Source organism: Chelmon rostratus, chromosome 16 (genome assembly GCF_017976325.1).
Source record: "Chelmon rostratus isolate fCheRos1 chromosome 16, fCheRos1.pri, whole genome shotgun sequence".
Classification (NCBI taxonomy): domain Eukaryota; kingdom Metazoa; phylum Chordata; class Actinopteri; order Chaetodontiformes; family Chaetodontidae; genus Chelmon; species Chelmon rostratus.
Genome location: NC_055673.1, coordinates 3327339 through 3342173, shown reverse-complemented (window position 1 = coordinate 3342173; position 14835 = coordinate 3327339). Strand labels below are relative to the sequence as shown.

The following is a 14835-nucleotide window of genomic DNA, read 5'->3' as shown; positions in this document are numbered from 1 at the left end:
CAGGATGCCACTCTTAGGTTTCTGAAGAGCCCTTGTGAAGCTCAGTACCTCTTCACAGTGCCTGACTCCACCAAACACTAATTAAAAATGGGCAAAGAGGTGGAGCGTGGGTGGAGCTGAGGTGGGCTGAATGAAGCCTGGTTGCTGAAACCTAGCAGCTAGATGTCACTCAAAATGGCCATGCCCATAATTATGTGTAACTTGAAACTTTTACCAGTTGTCATGAATATGTAAATTAGCTTTGGAGGCCAAAGCCATTTTTTGTACCGGGCTGTAAACATGTTTATTTCTGCTGTAAAATTGGTCATTTTAATATGGAGGTCTATGGGCATTGGAGGCAGCCTCAAGTGGCCATTCGAGGAACTGCAGATTTTGGCGCTTCCATGGTGGCTTCATTTCTCAACGCTGGAGGTTTCCGGTTGGTTGTTAGTCACACAATCAGGAGCCAATCATGTCTCAGTCTTGCGTAAATATGCATCAAATAACATCCATCAACGTTAATTTCAACACTGATCAGCAAGACTCGCCATAAACTAAACTAATGAGGCTTTTAGAAACGGTTTGACGATGCACGCAGTTTGAAAACGTCATCTCGAGCGTGTGTTCACAGACAACACGACGCTCCCTTTGTCTGTTCTGCCATAATTACACAACTCATCATCAAGACACTGAAGCACTTTTTACAGCTGATCATTCGGGCCGCGACCTGCAGGTCATCGCTGACGCAGGCGGATGATTACGGCTAATTGTCTTTCATACAATAACAGCTAAAGATGGCGGAGGGAATGAGCGGATGAATAACAAGGCCACTGAGAGCGTCTGCTTTCATCTGTACGTTATGAGTCACAGTATGAGAGAAGAGGTGAGTGTGATCAGACACACCAGCAGGCTGCCATCATCTCCATTTGTTCCTTCGGCCCAAACTTTTTTTTTTTAATCTTGCTTTCTTTTTCGTTTGCTCCAATTTTGTTCTTTGATGGCAATCTCCTTCCCTCTGTGCGTCAGCCTCAATCACAGCAGCACAGCTCTCACTATGCCAACATTATGATGTTCAGAAAATGCACCTGTGTGGATCAGGTGTGAAGATGCAAGATTATGGCCAAATTTGTGGCATTTGTGGGTGTTGATGGAGTATTGATGAGTTAACCGGACAGGCGTTAACAAACCAGTTAGTCCTCATTGTTGTCGCCTTCTCGCTTGTAAAACTGAAGCGCAATGTAGCTTTGCTTTGATGCTGCAGCTACTGCAGCTCCTGCTGCGCCTCTCATCCGAGCGAAGCATCTCTTTATTTGAAAGGTAAAAATCCAAAACACCAATTAGCCATTCTCTGTTTGTTTGGACTGGGAAGCTGAGCCGTAACTTTCTAAACAACGCAAAAATCTCATCCATGCTTGTTGCATTGTGGCCATTTTCCTGTCTTTTTTTTTTTTTATGGAACTAGCTACGTAGCTAACTAGCTATAGGAAATGACGGACCTACAAAGCAGTTTGATTAACTGTTTTTCAAAGGGGAGACATTTTTAATTGCAAAACAAATCAGAGATAGCTAAACTTCCAAACCATAAAATACAAGTTCACCTATTTTCCTGTGACTTTCATGGATTGCATTTCCCTTTAATCTATTTTGTTTCCGTCATTGCATCTACCTAACAACTTATTCCAGCAGTGTAAGAGTCTTGTCTTTTACTTTAACTGCATTTATCTTCCTTTCATTGTGGGTTTACATGTTGCAGTGAAGCTCTTTGAATACTCTAAAAAGATCGACGGCGCTGCAATAGAAGTTTTTCCAATGCTCATCAGCTTACCTGAACTGTGTGCCGCTGCTGATCTGACTGAGACAGTTTGTTTATGACAAGATGTGTAAAGAGCTGCACGGGTGTAGATTGTCAGTCTGTAAACATGAACCTGGACTGAAGTGCTTCATCCCCAGCGGGTCATACAGCCTAATGAATCCTCTTGCCCCTTTGTGTTGCTGTAATCTCATCAGTCCTCACTGCAACACACAAGTTCAGGGTTGAGCGTCCTGACTCTCTGCATGTCTGAAGGATCAGAGCAGCTCAGTATCACACCCTGCACCCCTCCCTCGCTGCACGCCTCCCTGCCAGGTACTGCCATCTTATGGTTGGGGCTTGCTACTGCACCGGAGAGCGCAGATGTAGCGCTTTTTTTTTAGCGGTTTTCCTTAAAAGATGCATGACAAGGTTTTTTTTACATTTTACTACATTTACTGGAGGCTAATGTTATGCTAAAAGGAAGGTCACTGGTTCGCATCCCATGATTGGCTGGGTGAACTGGGAGGAGAAAGTGAATTAATCATTCCTTCTGTTCCCTGAACACTTCACATTGTCCTTGAACAGAGCACCCAACCTTCAGACGCTCCTGTCAGCAAATAGCAGAACGCTGTGAAGTCACCTCTTCCTGTTCAAATCAAGGGTAAAGCAAGCTAACGTGCGCTGCGCTTTTTACAGTTAGCAGGTGAAGAGGAAGGTGCAGCGATGACACATCACAGCGGTGCAAAAGGAACCAGTAAATCAATAAATCTGCAGCTTTTTCTTGCTCTGTTCACAAAACCACACACGTCTTTACCAGGAATGAGGGCTGTTTTTATTTAGAGCATTAAAAAGACCTCTGAACATCAGGTGAATGTCAGGTGAAACACAGATGTCTGTGAACGCATGTGTTTGTTGCAGTCACCTCATCAGCCGTTTTGCGTAATGGGACACAACCGAAGGTGGAAGTGCCAAAGAAAAAAAAGATTCTGCAGCATCACTTCAGTAAAACCTGTTTCTATCCACCAGTCACAATATCAGACAAGTGTTAACTGGTGTTGAACCAGTATCCCCAGTAGCTTTGGGGCTGAAAACCTCATGTAAGCAGCTGATGAGTCTGAGCTGCTCTCCATCGTCCACCTCAGCACACCGTGCATTTCTCCCTGTCCATCGTTCTTCGGTTCCTCTCTGTCCTTCCGTCCGCTCCTCCACCTCCGCCTGTCTCCGCCCGTCTGACCTTCTTGCTCGACACACACACCGTTTATCACAATGCGAGGCACATCTGACTGCAGTGTTCGGTCTCTCTTGCTCTCTCAGGCAGCAGAACCGCTGACCCTCTGATCAGATGGCTGGAAACATACTCAATCAATACATGTGTTATTGTTTAAAGCCGGTGAGTTGGAGTATATATTACACAGATTCACTGAATGGATGTAGCAACATTGCACAGACGCTATAGAAGCAATGTTCATGTGTTTATTAATTTGTTTCACCTGCATTTGAGCTAATTTAGTGTTTTATTTATTGGTATTTATCTTTAAGTCCTGATTATTGAACCCTTGAGTGCTTTTATCACGTTTGTCTGTTATGTGTGGCGAGCTGGATGCCTTCTCCTCTGCAAACCAAGAAGACCTGCAGGCTCAAATAAAGCCAGAGATTCGCCAAGTAAAGTGCAAAATTATCTCTTAAACTTAAGTTTTAACAGCAAACAAATCGCTTTGGACGTGCAGCACCAATATCTCAGTTCTTGGCCGGTGCAAATTTGACAGGCTGTCAGCGTTTTGGTGAAGGGAACGGTTAACGTGGCTGCACATTAAAGGTCTGCTGAGCCTGAATTGTACCAGTATGAATTTTTGAGAATTAAGATTAGACAACATCACACTGGCAGATCTGCTTTTTTATCATTAATGAAAAAAACAGCACAAAAAAGATCCCTTGAATCTGTAAAGATTTGATCCCAGTTGTCCACTTCATGGACTATGAACAGTTTAAAATGAATTTTTTGGACTGTTTCAGCCGTTTTGAAGTGTTTTCCTGCAAACCCCCTGTGACTGAACTGCCGGGCTGCTTGTGTCAGCAGGCGGTGGAGCGCGAGGCTTTCGCCGTCTGGTTGGATTCGATCTCACGGCGCCGACATCCGACCACGTGAGCCAAACCGGCGGCGTTGCTTGTTTTCGAGGTGTTGAATCTACAGTTCCCTCTTCAATCAGCGGGATCGTAGCGGTGGGCCGCAGACATGAGCCTCACAGCCAGGGTCGAGCTGACACAAGCCCCCCAGCCGCAGCCCTTTCCCCCGGGTCGGCTTTAATGTCATTAACAGGTGGGGGGCAAAAATAGATAGGAGGGAGGCATTACAGGCACATGCACATACACAGTTATGGAGTTGGGTGTGTGTGTGTGTGTGTGTGTGTGTGTGTGTGTGACACATTTCCACACAAGTACGTTTTAAAGCGGAGAGACTCGTCCAGCACAACTGACCACGTTAGCACAAACAAACAGATTCACTTACAGAAGCTACAGTCTGATTGCATACCTCACACACACGAACACACACACACACACTTGGCCCAGGCAACACACTCACACACTGGGGCCTGTAAGCTAATACGCAGGCATGCTACAGACACACACACACACACCCTCAGATATATATTCCTGCAACCCTATATGTATGTGTGCACAGGTACACACACACTCACCGTACACATGCAATACACAAGTATATGCACACACACACACACACACACGGGCATTTAGCTGATTCTCTTTTTCACCTCCAGCTCCGCGCTCACACACACACACACACACACACACACACTCGTAAAGGCCCCATCCTCCCTCACACGTAACACAGGCTCCTACTCTGACCTCCACCCCCTTTTCCCCTCCCTCACCCGTCCACCTCTCTCCCCCTCACTCCCTCACCTCTCCTCGGCCTCCGTCACTCCGAGCAGAAGCACACACACAAAAACCAGGTCAGCAACTTGTTAATATCATTGTTGTGGTATTTGTGAGGCGGCGGCGGGGGTTGTGAGGCGCGCGTGCAGCACGTGTTAAAGAGTGAAAAAATAAAACTAATGTGTCTAATTTCAGCATGATGTTTTTTGGCTGCTGAACGGTTTCGGGGGTGGTGGGTGGGGGGGGAGATAAAGCTGAACGGGCTTCTTCTTCAAACGTTGCCTGTGCTGAGTGTTTATGGAGTCCAGTTTGCTGTTTGCGTGATATAACGCAGGAATTTTGATTCCATGTCGGCATATTTTTGGAGACCGTCAGAAGGATATTTTAAGAGCTTGTTAAAGGCTGTTTGTCGCCGGTCACGGCAGCTGTAATGAGTTTCTTCCTCGAGCTTCAATGCGACTTTTCCAGCCCGTCCAATCGGAAGCCGTATGAGAGCCGTGTTCAGCCTTGACGAGTGAGGAGAGTTTGCCACTCTGTTTGATATGCTCAGCAGGTACCCCCACGCCTTCTAACAGCCGGTTTTCAGGATGTCTAACATTAAATTAACTTCTGTGATGACTGATGTGAATGCTGTTTTGTTGATTGCAGTGGTTTTATGTTTGTAAATGCCAAATCATCAAATTTCATAACTATCATTTGAGCAGCCTGCCAGTTGACATTTTCTCACTGTAATTTAAATTGTCATTTAATGCTCGTTTGAGTGTTGGAAATAGTAGAAATAATAAATCTATATAATCTGTAATAAACCAAACGTGAAACATGCAATCAGTAGCATTGTTGCACTCAGTCTTGTAGTTGTTGGTTATCTGAGGAGCAGGGGGTTTGATTCCTGCATCTGGTGCATGTCTCTGCCAAAGTGCCTTTGAGCAAGACGTCTACCTGCTCCTTCATTTGGATTAGACCATTATCTTAAAACCTGCACTCTGCAGCAGCAGCAGAAGAAGAATGAGCAGTGGTGGTAATAATCATGTCCTCTGAATAAGAAGATCAGTTACTCACACTATTTGATCACTAATTGATTATGCTTTTTAATTGTTGAAAGTAAATTATTAGCTATCTTTCATTAAATCTAATTATTTCAGTGTGTCTGAATAGATTTGATCGATTCATCACAACTACAACAAACATATCACCGTTCCTCCTTTGGTTTATTTAAATAACTAGATTAACTGGATTTTATTCTCAAGAATTGATGAGAAAAAAGTTGATATTCCTAAAATGGGCTCAGTATTTACAACAGTTACATCAAAAATACAGACATAGGCTTAGATATGTGTCTCAAAAGCCCTAAATGTTCCTAAAACTGATGATTCAGCCTTTTCTTTCTTTATAATTTCTGCAGTGATTTATTTATTATTGACATCAGTTTGCATAAATGTGTTTTTACTTGCATTAGTTGACTTGCATACTTGCATTAGTACCCGACAGGTCTGCAGAGGTAATGACGTGCTCGGTGACTGAGTCTGAACAGCAGTGCCAAGTGTTTGAACTTACAGATAAGGTGTGAATTAATAACAGGAAATGAGGTAAATTTCTGTGTGAAAGTGTGTCGTTCACAGAAGAGATGATAATGTGGGTAAACTCGCGCTCTGAAGCTTGTTAGTTAACAAGACGGACACTAATGTGAAAGTAAAGTTATGTGTTCTCCCAGAGGGTGCGTTTCATTTTTGCTAATGAGAGAAGGGGGGTCTGTATGTCATGTCTGTTGTCACCACATCCTGCTGGAGCGCGGCAGGACAGCTGCTTCATTCACCCTACAGACATAAAGGGTTTAAGATTCAATTCATCGGCAGCGTATCTGCGTGACTTCTCTATCACAGAGCTTCTCGGAATAAATAATTGGTTATTGCTCGAACACGATGAGTGTTTTTGTGCTGCTGAGGTACCACAAAGTGGCTCAGAATAGACAGCAGGTTACGATTTCAGCACGCTGAGGGTTTCTTCTACGTGTTTGCTGTAGCATAGCGTCTCAAAATAGATAATTGACTGTGATTTCACTATGCTAAGTGCTTTTATATTGCTCTTCTAATGAAAACAGGAACAGACAGCACAGATTATTGTATGTGACGCCCAGTTCTGTGCTTTCCTTCCGTCAGGAGCTTCTGAATCCTGGATGGCACATACAGTTCATTTCTCTGGTCTACATGTAGCATTAAAGAGGAATCAGTCACTTTAATCTAAAGTTACCTGCATTCATTACAGCCTCATTCTTTTACATTTATAATTAAAGAGTGACAGATACCCCTCTGGTAGTAACATGCATGTAATATTGGTAATAGCACAATGCTAACACTGCTAGCATTAATAGCGCCTGCACACTGGCTTTCACGTTCTGTTTCTTAGTTTATTTTTGTACCATGAAATGTACGACATGCAGCCATTTCCACCCCCGCTTCGTTCCTCTGTGCCTACATATCTGTTCTCAGGTCAGTTTGTGTCCACCTGTCTGTCATAGTTACTTCCTCCTCCTCTCTGCTCTCCGTCCATTCTGCAGGAAGCATCGCTTCATCCACTCCTGACTTCTACCTCCACGGACTCTCACTTCACTTTTCCACACAAACTTTCTGTCCTTTTCTTTTTTTCACGATGATTAAGTTACCGGTTTTGCATCCGTCGTCAAAGCCACCTTTTTTTCTGGGGCTTTTTTCGAGACAAATCTGATTTCTGCCTTTTCCTGCTGAGGGTTTCAGACACTTTGTGTTACTAAGGAGATTTGGGGTTTGAACTTTTTCGTCGATTTTTCTATCATTTTTTTTTTTTTTTTTTGCTCTTAGTTGTTATCTAAAATCTTTTCCTTTTCAATTTGTCTTTCTACCTCTGCTTTCACCTTCCTTTCTATCACATACACCTGTATGACATTATTTTACTTAAATACCTTTCCCCCCTTTTTTCATTTTTGGGCACACGCTGAGAATACACATCAGTTTTCTTCTGTTTTTGTTCCCGTTTGCTGAAATTTGACCATCCCCGTTGCTCAACGCAAGCTTGGCTGCCAAACTGAATCCCACTCGACCGTCTTAGCTGTCTTCCATTTCGTCACAACATGTGGTCCACCTTCTTGGTGACCGACGAGGAGGGCCGCACGGTGGGCCCGGCGGCGGCAGGAACGGTGGGAGGGGCTGCGCCGGGAGCGGCCCAGGGCGCGGGAGGTCTGGCCAACCTAATGAGTGGACGCAGCACGTTTGGAGGGAACAAGCGGCGCAGGACGACGTCAACGGGACATGCCATGAGTGAGGCCCAGGAAGGGAAGGTGACTGGTTTCATACTGTGTGAATGTGTGTCCCCCCTCAGGCTGTGTGAGTGTGTGAAGCTAATGAAGCTGATCAATCATCCAGCCGCCTTACAGCTGAAATCAGGCACGATCCAAACGGCACCAAACACTTCTCCTGCAGCTCTTTGACATTAAGGAGATAACAGTTATGTAACAATAAAAACCAGAACAATCTGCAGGCGTCCATCAGGGATGTAATTTCTCTTTTGTCCAGTTTCATCCCTCTCTGACATGTACCCACACAAATTGTTTAGTCGACCATCGTGACATAATTAATTCCCAACCTCCAAACTTTAAACCTGAAAAACAAAAAACAAGCCTCTCTAACTGCCCTTTGAAGAAGTTAAGACCAGAGAAAAAAGCGTCCTCACCCACACATCTCAGCTGCTTCTTGGAAGGTTGATATTTCATCTTTTAGGACGTTAAAAACAACACGCTCAGATCTTGTTCTGTCCCGTCTGTGCAGTTATCTCCTCGCTGCACGTTACTGGAAGATATCTGCTCTCAAACTTACCTTACTGACCCGCTCTCTGGCTCTCTTTGTGCAAACAGCACATCATGGCTCGGTTCCAGCGTCCATCCCCGATGCACTGAGCTCTCACAAACATTAAAACGACATCACGAACACGATCGCTGTAAGTTCCTGAGAAAAAGAGGTTGGAAGGGCGAAGATATTTCTCTAACTTTCCCTCCTCCTCCTCCTCTTCCTCCTCACACACACCTGCCCAGTCCCCTGGTCGCACTTTCTCAACATTTATATACGCAACACACTTTCATTCATGCACAGAAACACACACACAAAAATAAAATCTACACGTGTTTCTCCCACGAACAAAAAATTTAATTCAAATCATAACTCTGCTTGTCTTGTCTTACTGTTTTGTGTTATTGTCTTTACATTTTCTTACACCTACGTCTGTCTAATTGAATGTTTTAGTATTTCTCACTGCACTAGTAAAGACAAAACAGTAAATTCATATAAAATCTATACGTGAAATCTGTTGACAGAAATACACAGCCGGTCAGCCGCAATAATAAAACGCTTGACAAGTCGCTTGCTACTGTGTGCATGTAAACTTGTTCTCGCCAGCTCTTTCAACTTCTTTGTGCCATTAGCACGCTATGATTTGTGGGTAAGAATTTCAGAATTGCAGACTTACAGAAAGTGTGTATAATAAACTGAGCTCAGCCGGACACCTCATAAACTGGATGGGTACACTAAGTAACCCCACTACCCTGCATTGTGCTGTGCTGGGTGGAGGAATGATGGACAGGAGGCTTGGGTCTATTCCTGTGCCGCCTTTTATTGTCTGGATAGGAACAGAACATATACACTGATCCGTCATGCAGTTATACAAGCTATTTTAGCGCCATAACCTGTCGGCCGAGGGCACTATTTCAGGTTATATGAGCAAACTGACGTGTTAAAATGCATCACATCCACCTACTTTGAAGTAGCCTATCAATAGGTCACCACACCAACATGTTCAGACCGAGAAATGAATATGCATGTGGTACCGTGTGGAGCTGAGCTACATAACATACCACAGGCATATCTCTCATGAACTGTGCAAAGCTCGCAGCAGAATTAACCTCCAGGGAGAAGACGCCTGTCAGCCACCAAACCCACATACAATGTATGAAGAATCTGAATAATGGCAAGACGAGTCACAAGCTGTACAAACTTGTTTCATACTGGAACAGCCAGTCAGTGATTTGTTCGCTGTGTACACCTCCCAAAGTGCTTGTTGCAGCCAAACACCAAACATCTATAGTAAAAGCTATATCTGTAATCACGGCTCCCCTACTATGCCACCACTACCCAACATGTAGTCTGCAGGGGCCGGGGTTCGAACCAGCAACCTCCTGCTCTGTCACTTTTTTAATTGAGTATTGCAAACTTTAATAAAGTTTTACAGGTCACTATTTAATATTAATTGTATTGTGTTGTGTTCTGTCAACAGATCAAGTTGGCATTCTTTGTGGCCATTGTGGGCGTGGTCCTGACAGTCCTCGGGGTGGGGACAGAGTTCTGGGTGGAGCTGTCACCTCCCAAAAGTTTCTATAACAACCAGGTGAAATATTGGATTTAGCAACAAACAGGACTTTAGTCATATGGTGTTTTCACTGCAGGCACATTCAGGGTTTCTGCAGTACAAAGAATCAGTGAACAGTAATTTCCTGCTAGAAGCGAAGCGCTGCCTGGTGTCTAAAGCTACACCCTGCGATGGATGGAAAAAGAATATCACTGCTGATTGTGTCTTGCAGACCTGTCTGACAGCTCACTACGGCCTGTGGAAGGGCTGCACCAAGACCTTGTGGGTGGCTGATATCGACCCAGAGAGAGAGAGCTGCGGACCTGCTGAACTACCTGGAGGTGACTCAAAGATTAACTGACTTGCTGGTTGGTGGATGATGGCTGACTTGTCTGTGTGAGCAAGGGAGTTTTAAGCCGATGATTGACAGACCAGCTGGCTGACTTGACATTTGTCAAACTGTCGAGCTTGTTGGATAGCTCACTCTGAGGGAGCGAGGTAGCATGAATGAGTGGTCTACCTGACTTTCTGGCTAGACAAATGACTCTCGGCTCACAGTTTGATGGCTGGCTGGATGAATGCTCTGGCTGACTAACGGCCTGAGTCATTGCTACATAGTCTGAGGATGAGAGTGAGTTCACAAACTGCTTTTGAGTGAAGTGAACGGATGCATCATTTGGATTTTGGAAGTCCTCAGCACTTGTGCAACAATACCTGCTTTTCTGTTTTGGGTGTATAAAACACAGAAATTTAAAAGTCCCACTGAGGTCTGAAACCACTCTTGTGAGGGAGAACTGAAGTGGGCAGTCTAGCATGTCTCAGGTCTAATAAATACATGCCGAGAGTAGAAAAAACATTAAAAATAGACTGAATAAAGCAATAAAATGACGACTGCATGTTAATATTGGTAGTATATTGGAAATACAGGAAAATAAGTAGACTATTTTCATTAACTCAGTGCTGCATTTGTAATAAAGCTGTGTTAAGGGTGCAAGAGCAGCTAGTGGAAACAATGCAGGACCGTGGGTTGAAAATGACATTCAGGCTTCTAACTGGACCTTTTTTGGTTGAGTGGGGAAAAGGATCATTACAGCTATTTGCAGTGTTGCTCTCCTTTTCCGTGACTCACCTGCATAAACTCCCCTTTTGCGGAATGATTCACATGAAAAGCAAACGAGAGAAAGACTGAGAAAAGATCTGTGTGTGTCTGACAGGATACCTGTTTGATATTCATCCGAAACCGGAGACCTTTTCACAGGGTTACTGGCTCAGTGGTAAACTGGGACTTTTTAACGTCTAAAGATGTCACATGATGGCTCACATGTGATTGATTTTGTCGAATGAGGATAAGCCAGCCGTTAACCAACTCTCCGACTGCACTAAACATGATGTAGTAACGCAACCTGGTATCAAGCCAAAGTGTGTAAAACGTCGTCTGCAGTCAAGTTAGCTATATATAGTGACATGTTCAAAATAAAGCTTGCTAAGAAACATTTACTCTGACAGTCGCAGCACCAAAACTGCTTGGTTACATTTAGGGAAAGATCATGCTTTGGCTTACAATAAGTACTTCCTTAAAACAATCAACAGTGACGCATTAGAAACCAACATGAGCTGGCCAAAGTGCAACGTATTACACACTGGTATCAACCACAGACGGCCCATGTAGCCGCTGGACATGAGGGCCACACCAGAGCGTAAAGCATAAAGCTTTATTGTTCTATCAAATGGCCCACTGTGCAACTCCTCATTGCAGGTGTGCGCACTCCATGTCTTCCTTAATGGATTAAGTCGTACGCATGTTCTGCGGTCAGCGAGAGGAAAGTCTAATTATTGTCTGACTGGCCATTTGCAGAGCAACGTCAACCTTTATTTGTCGACTGATGAATCCTGTCAATGGGATTTGAGTGCGGCTCCTCAACAGAATCGGCGCTGTAGCCCTGATGAGTGATGTCGGGGGGTGGAATAACAACCCAGAACACTAGGAGGATGTGGCTTTGATCGCGTTAATTAAGAATGATGTGTACGCGTGTTTCGCTTGCTTGTGTGCACGGCGCTGTGCGCGAACACATAGAGGTGTCACATTGCATTTGACAGGCAAACTCTAATTACTGTAAGACATCATCAGGACGGCAGAATGCTAATTGTGCAGGAAGCATCGGACTGTCACCTTGAGCTCGTCATTGACGTTCACGGCTGATTATGTTTGATGCAGAATTATTGCTACCAAAGTGTGCACCTCATTGAATTTCAATGAGATATTTCGTCGAGATTGTCTGCCGCTACAGCACATGACCCGCCGGCGTTTCTCTCATTTACTGTTTCTCTTCCTCCATCTTTGTCCTCCTGCAGAATCAAACTGCACCTACTTCAAGTTTTTCACCACGGGGGAAAACGCTGTGATGTTCCAGAAGACAACGAGGAAGAGTGAGTCACACACCTCTTTCGGCTCTCTTGGCCTCTCTCAGCTGCTTTCCCACCTTATCCGCCCACTCCATCCTTCCTTTATCCCCTTTCTCCTCCTCCACCTCTCTCTCTGCGCCCTCTTTGCCCCTCTCTTCTTACTCTCTTTCTCTATTCTCCTGGCCTCATCACCCTCACGATCCATCCGTCTCTGTCCTGTCCTTCTCCCTCGGCCTCCCTTCGCTTCCTCGCCGCCCGCTTTCAGGTTGGCCATTGTCTGCTCAGTGAGTGTTTGAAATCTATTCCGCCCACATGGCGTTCAAGTGTCTCCAAGCTGCCGTCTAACCTCTCATTTCACTGGCAGCTCCATAATGTATTAAGATCGCACAGTGCCTTATGCTGAATGGAGAAAGACAGACATACGTTAAAATCTCATTGTACGCTGGTGCCACATCACTGTCACGCTGTGGGCCTCAATGCAGTGATTGAATAAACACAGCCATGAGTGTGCTAATGCTGCAGAGTACGTGCTTTGATGTCTTACTTCGTGTAAATCTTCTTTTATGGTTAAAATAGTTATTTTGTGAAGCAGCAAAACGTTTACTGTCACATCCAAGAACCAGGCCAGGCGTCACATGAACAATTTTTAGGGGCTCTAACACAGCAAATCCTGGAGTAAACGTTAAAATTAGCTCCATCTGAGTGTAAAGGTGAAACACAAACTCTATGGCGGACTAAAGCAATCCACGTAGCATGTTTGTGTTAATATCGCATTCCCTCAAAGACGCTACATCCTGTTCCTTCTCTGTCAGCGTCCAAACGTGCAGAGTCAACCGCATAACATTAATCTAAAGGAAGCAACAATAGCTAACTTTACATGCTAACAGTGTTAGCTAACTAAACAGATGAGGACTAGAACGTTAGCGATAATTTTGTGCATTAAGTTCTGAGTTATATTTAGGATGTTAGAGGCAAGCGTTAACGTTAGCTAACATTAGCCTAACTTCAGCCACTAATATTAGCTAACGTTAGCTGTCTCGTCCAGTTCGTCCGAGCAAAAAATGTATAAACGTACATGCTCCTCAACACCCAGTGAATGAACACAGATATATCACACCTCGTTAGCGTATCCCTGAACACAGGCAGAAGTCAAACTTACAACATAAAACGCTAAAAATTTAACCCTTTCACAGTTTTTTTTGTAGATGTGCGTGGTGTCGTTCAGGGATGTTGGCTGTTTTTAATCTTTCTGGGTCCAGTTCCATTCCAGAGTCAGGCCGAACAGTCGGCTTGTTTGATGCCCAGGGTCAATCAAGCTGATTGCCTGTGATTTGGACACTTTCAGACTGGAAATATCAACAAAGGGGCCTGAGAGATGAAATTCAAACCACAAAATCCAGTTTAGCTAATTCATCCGACAGTTCGCAGAACAAAGGGCACAGTGGTTTTAAATCTGACGTATGTATAATATAATGTAATTGCTTGATGATAAATAAACAGATTTTCTTGAGGCTTTCAGAAATTTCAGGCTTTCTAATATCTCTCCTGTATCATACCTCTATGCTAAACATGAAAATATGTCAAAAGTACCTCAGAATCCCTTTGCTTTACCTCGTCAGACCAGTTCCAAACCAGGTGTTCTTGATATATCAGCGCTGTTCTTCTTCCCTGTGCAGATCTGAATGTAACGGCAGCCATGTTGGCCTTGTTCAGCCTGTTCCTGATGGTGATGGGGGCCATATGCATCACGATGTCTCTCAGTAAAGAGATCTTGTTCTTCCTCAAGCCGGCGTCTGTCTGCTTTATTCTATCGGGTCAGTAGAAGCAACCACACAAAGCGGCTTTTCAGTGTTTGAGATGTTTCTTGATTATAGTAGAGGATGTTTGAGGCAGACAGTCGTCCTCTTATGTCTCTGTGGCTGTCCTCCGTCTCCTCCACAGGTGTCTTGGTGCTTCTCTCTCTGATGGTTTTCCACCAGTCCGTCCTGGCCCTCCTGGCCAGCGACCACACGGTTCCCCTCCACCACGAGCTCTCCTGGTCGGTGTCGTGCATCGGTTGTGCGGGCGCTGTCCTCATCGTGGGTGGGCTCCTCTTCCTGCTGCTGGCGCTGCCTTACAGCCCCTGGCAGAGGTGTCTCCCTCAGAAGGACGGCAGCAGCTAGTGGCCTGGAGGTGGTGTTGCAGTTTACCTGCCCTCTCTGATTGTGAGGCGTTGGGGTGCAGAGGGACGAGGATGTTTCCCAAAGATGTCTTAGCAAAGAGATTTCTGTGAACTTAAAGGAATCATGAGCATGTTTATGGGCAAAGTCCCATCTTCATCACAATATTCCTGTTTAGTATAAAATATATATATATATTTTCTCATTGAATCCTAATGAGTCATTCTAGACTGTTGATAA

General features: G+C 44.5%; 1 protein-coding gene across 1 annotated transcript; it reads left to right on the top strand.

The window, feature by feature from the left end:
• Positions 1-7769: 7769 nt before the first annotated feature.
• Positions 7770-14598, top strand: LOC121620105 (voltage-dependent calcium channel gamma-6 subunit-like). The gene is made up of 6 exons (XM_041956052.1): positions 7770-7976; positions 9962-10072; positions 10266-10374; positions 12386-12460; positions 14113-14250; positions 14378-14598. Exons 1-6 carry the CDS (start codon positions 7770-7772, stop codon positions 14596-14598), a joined length of 861 nt encoding a protein of 286 aa, XP_041811986.1.
• The last annotated feature ends 237 nt before the right edge of the window (positions 14599-14835 follow it).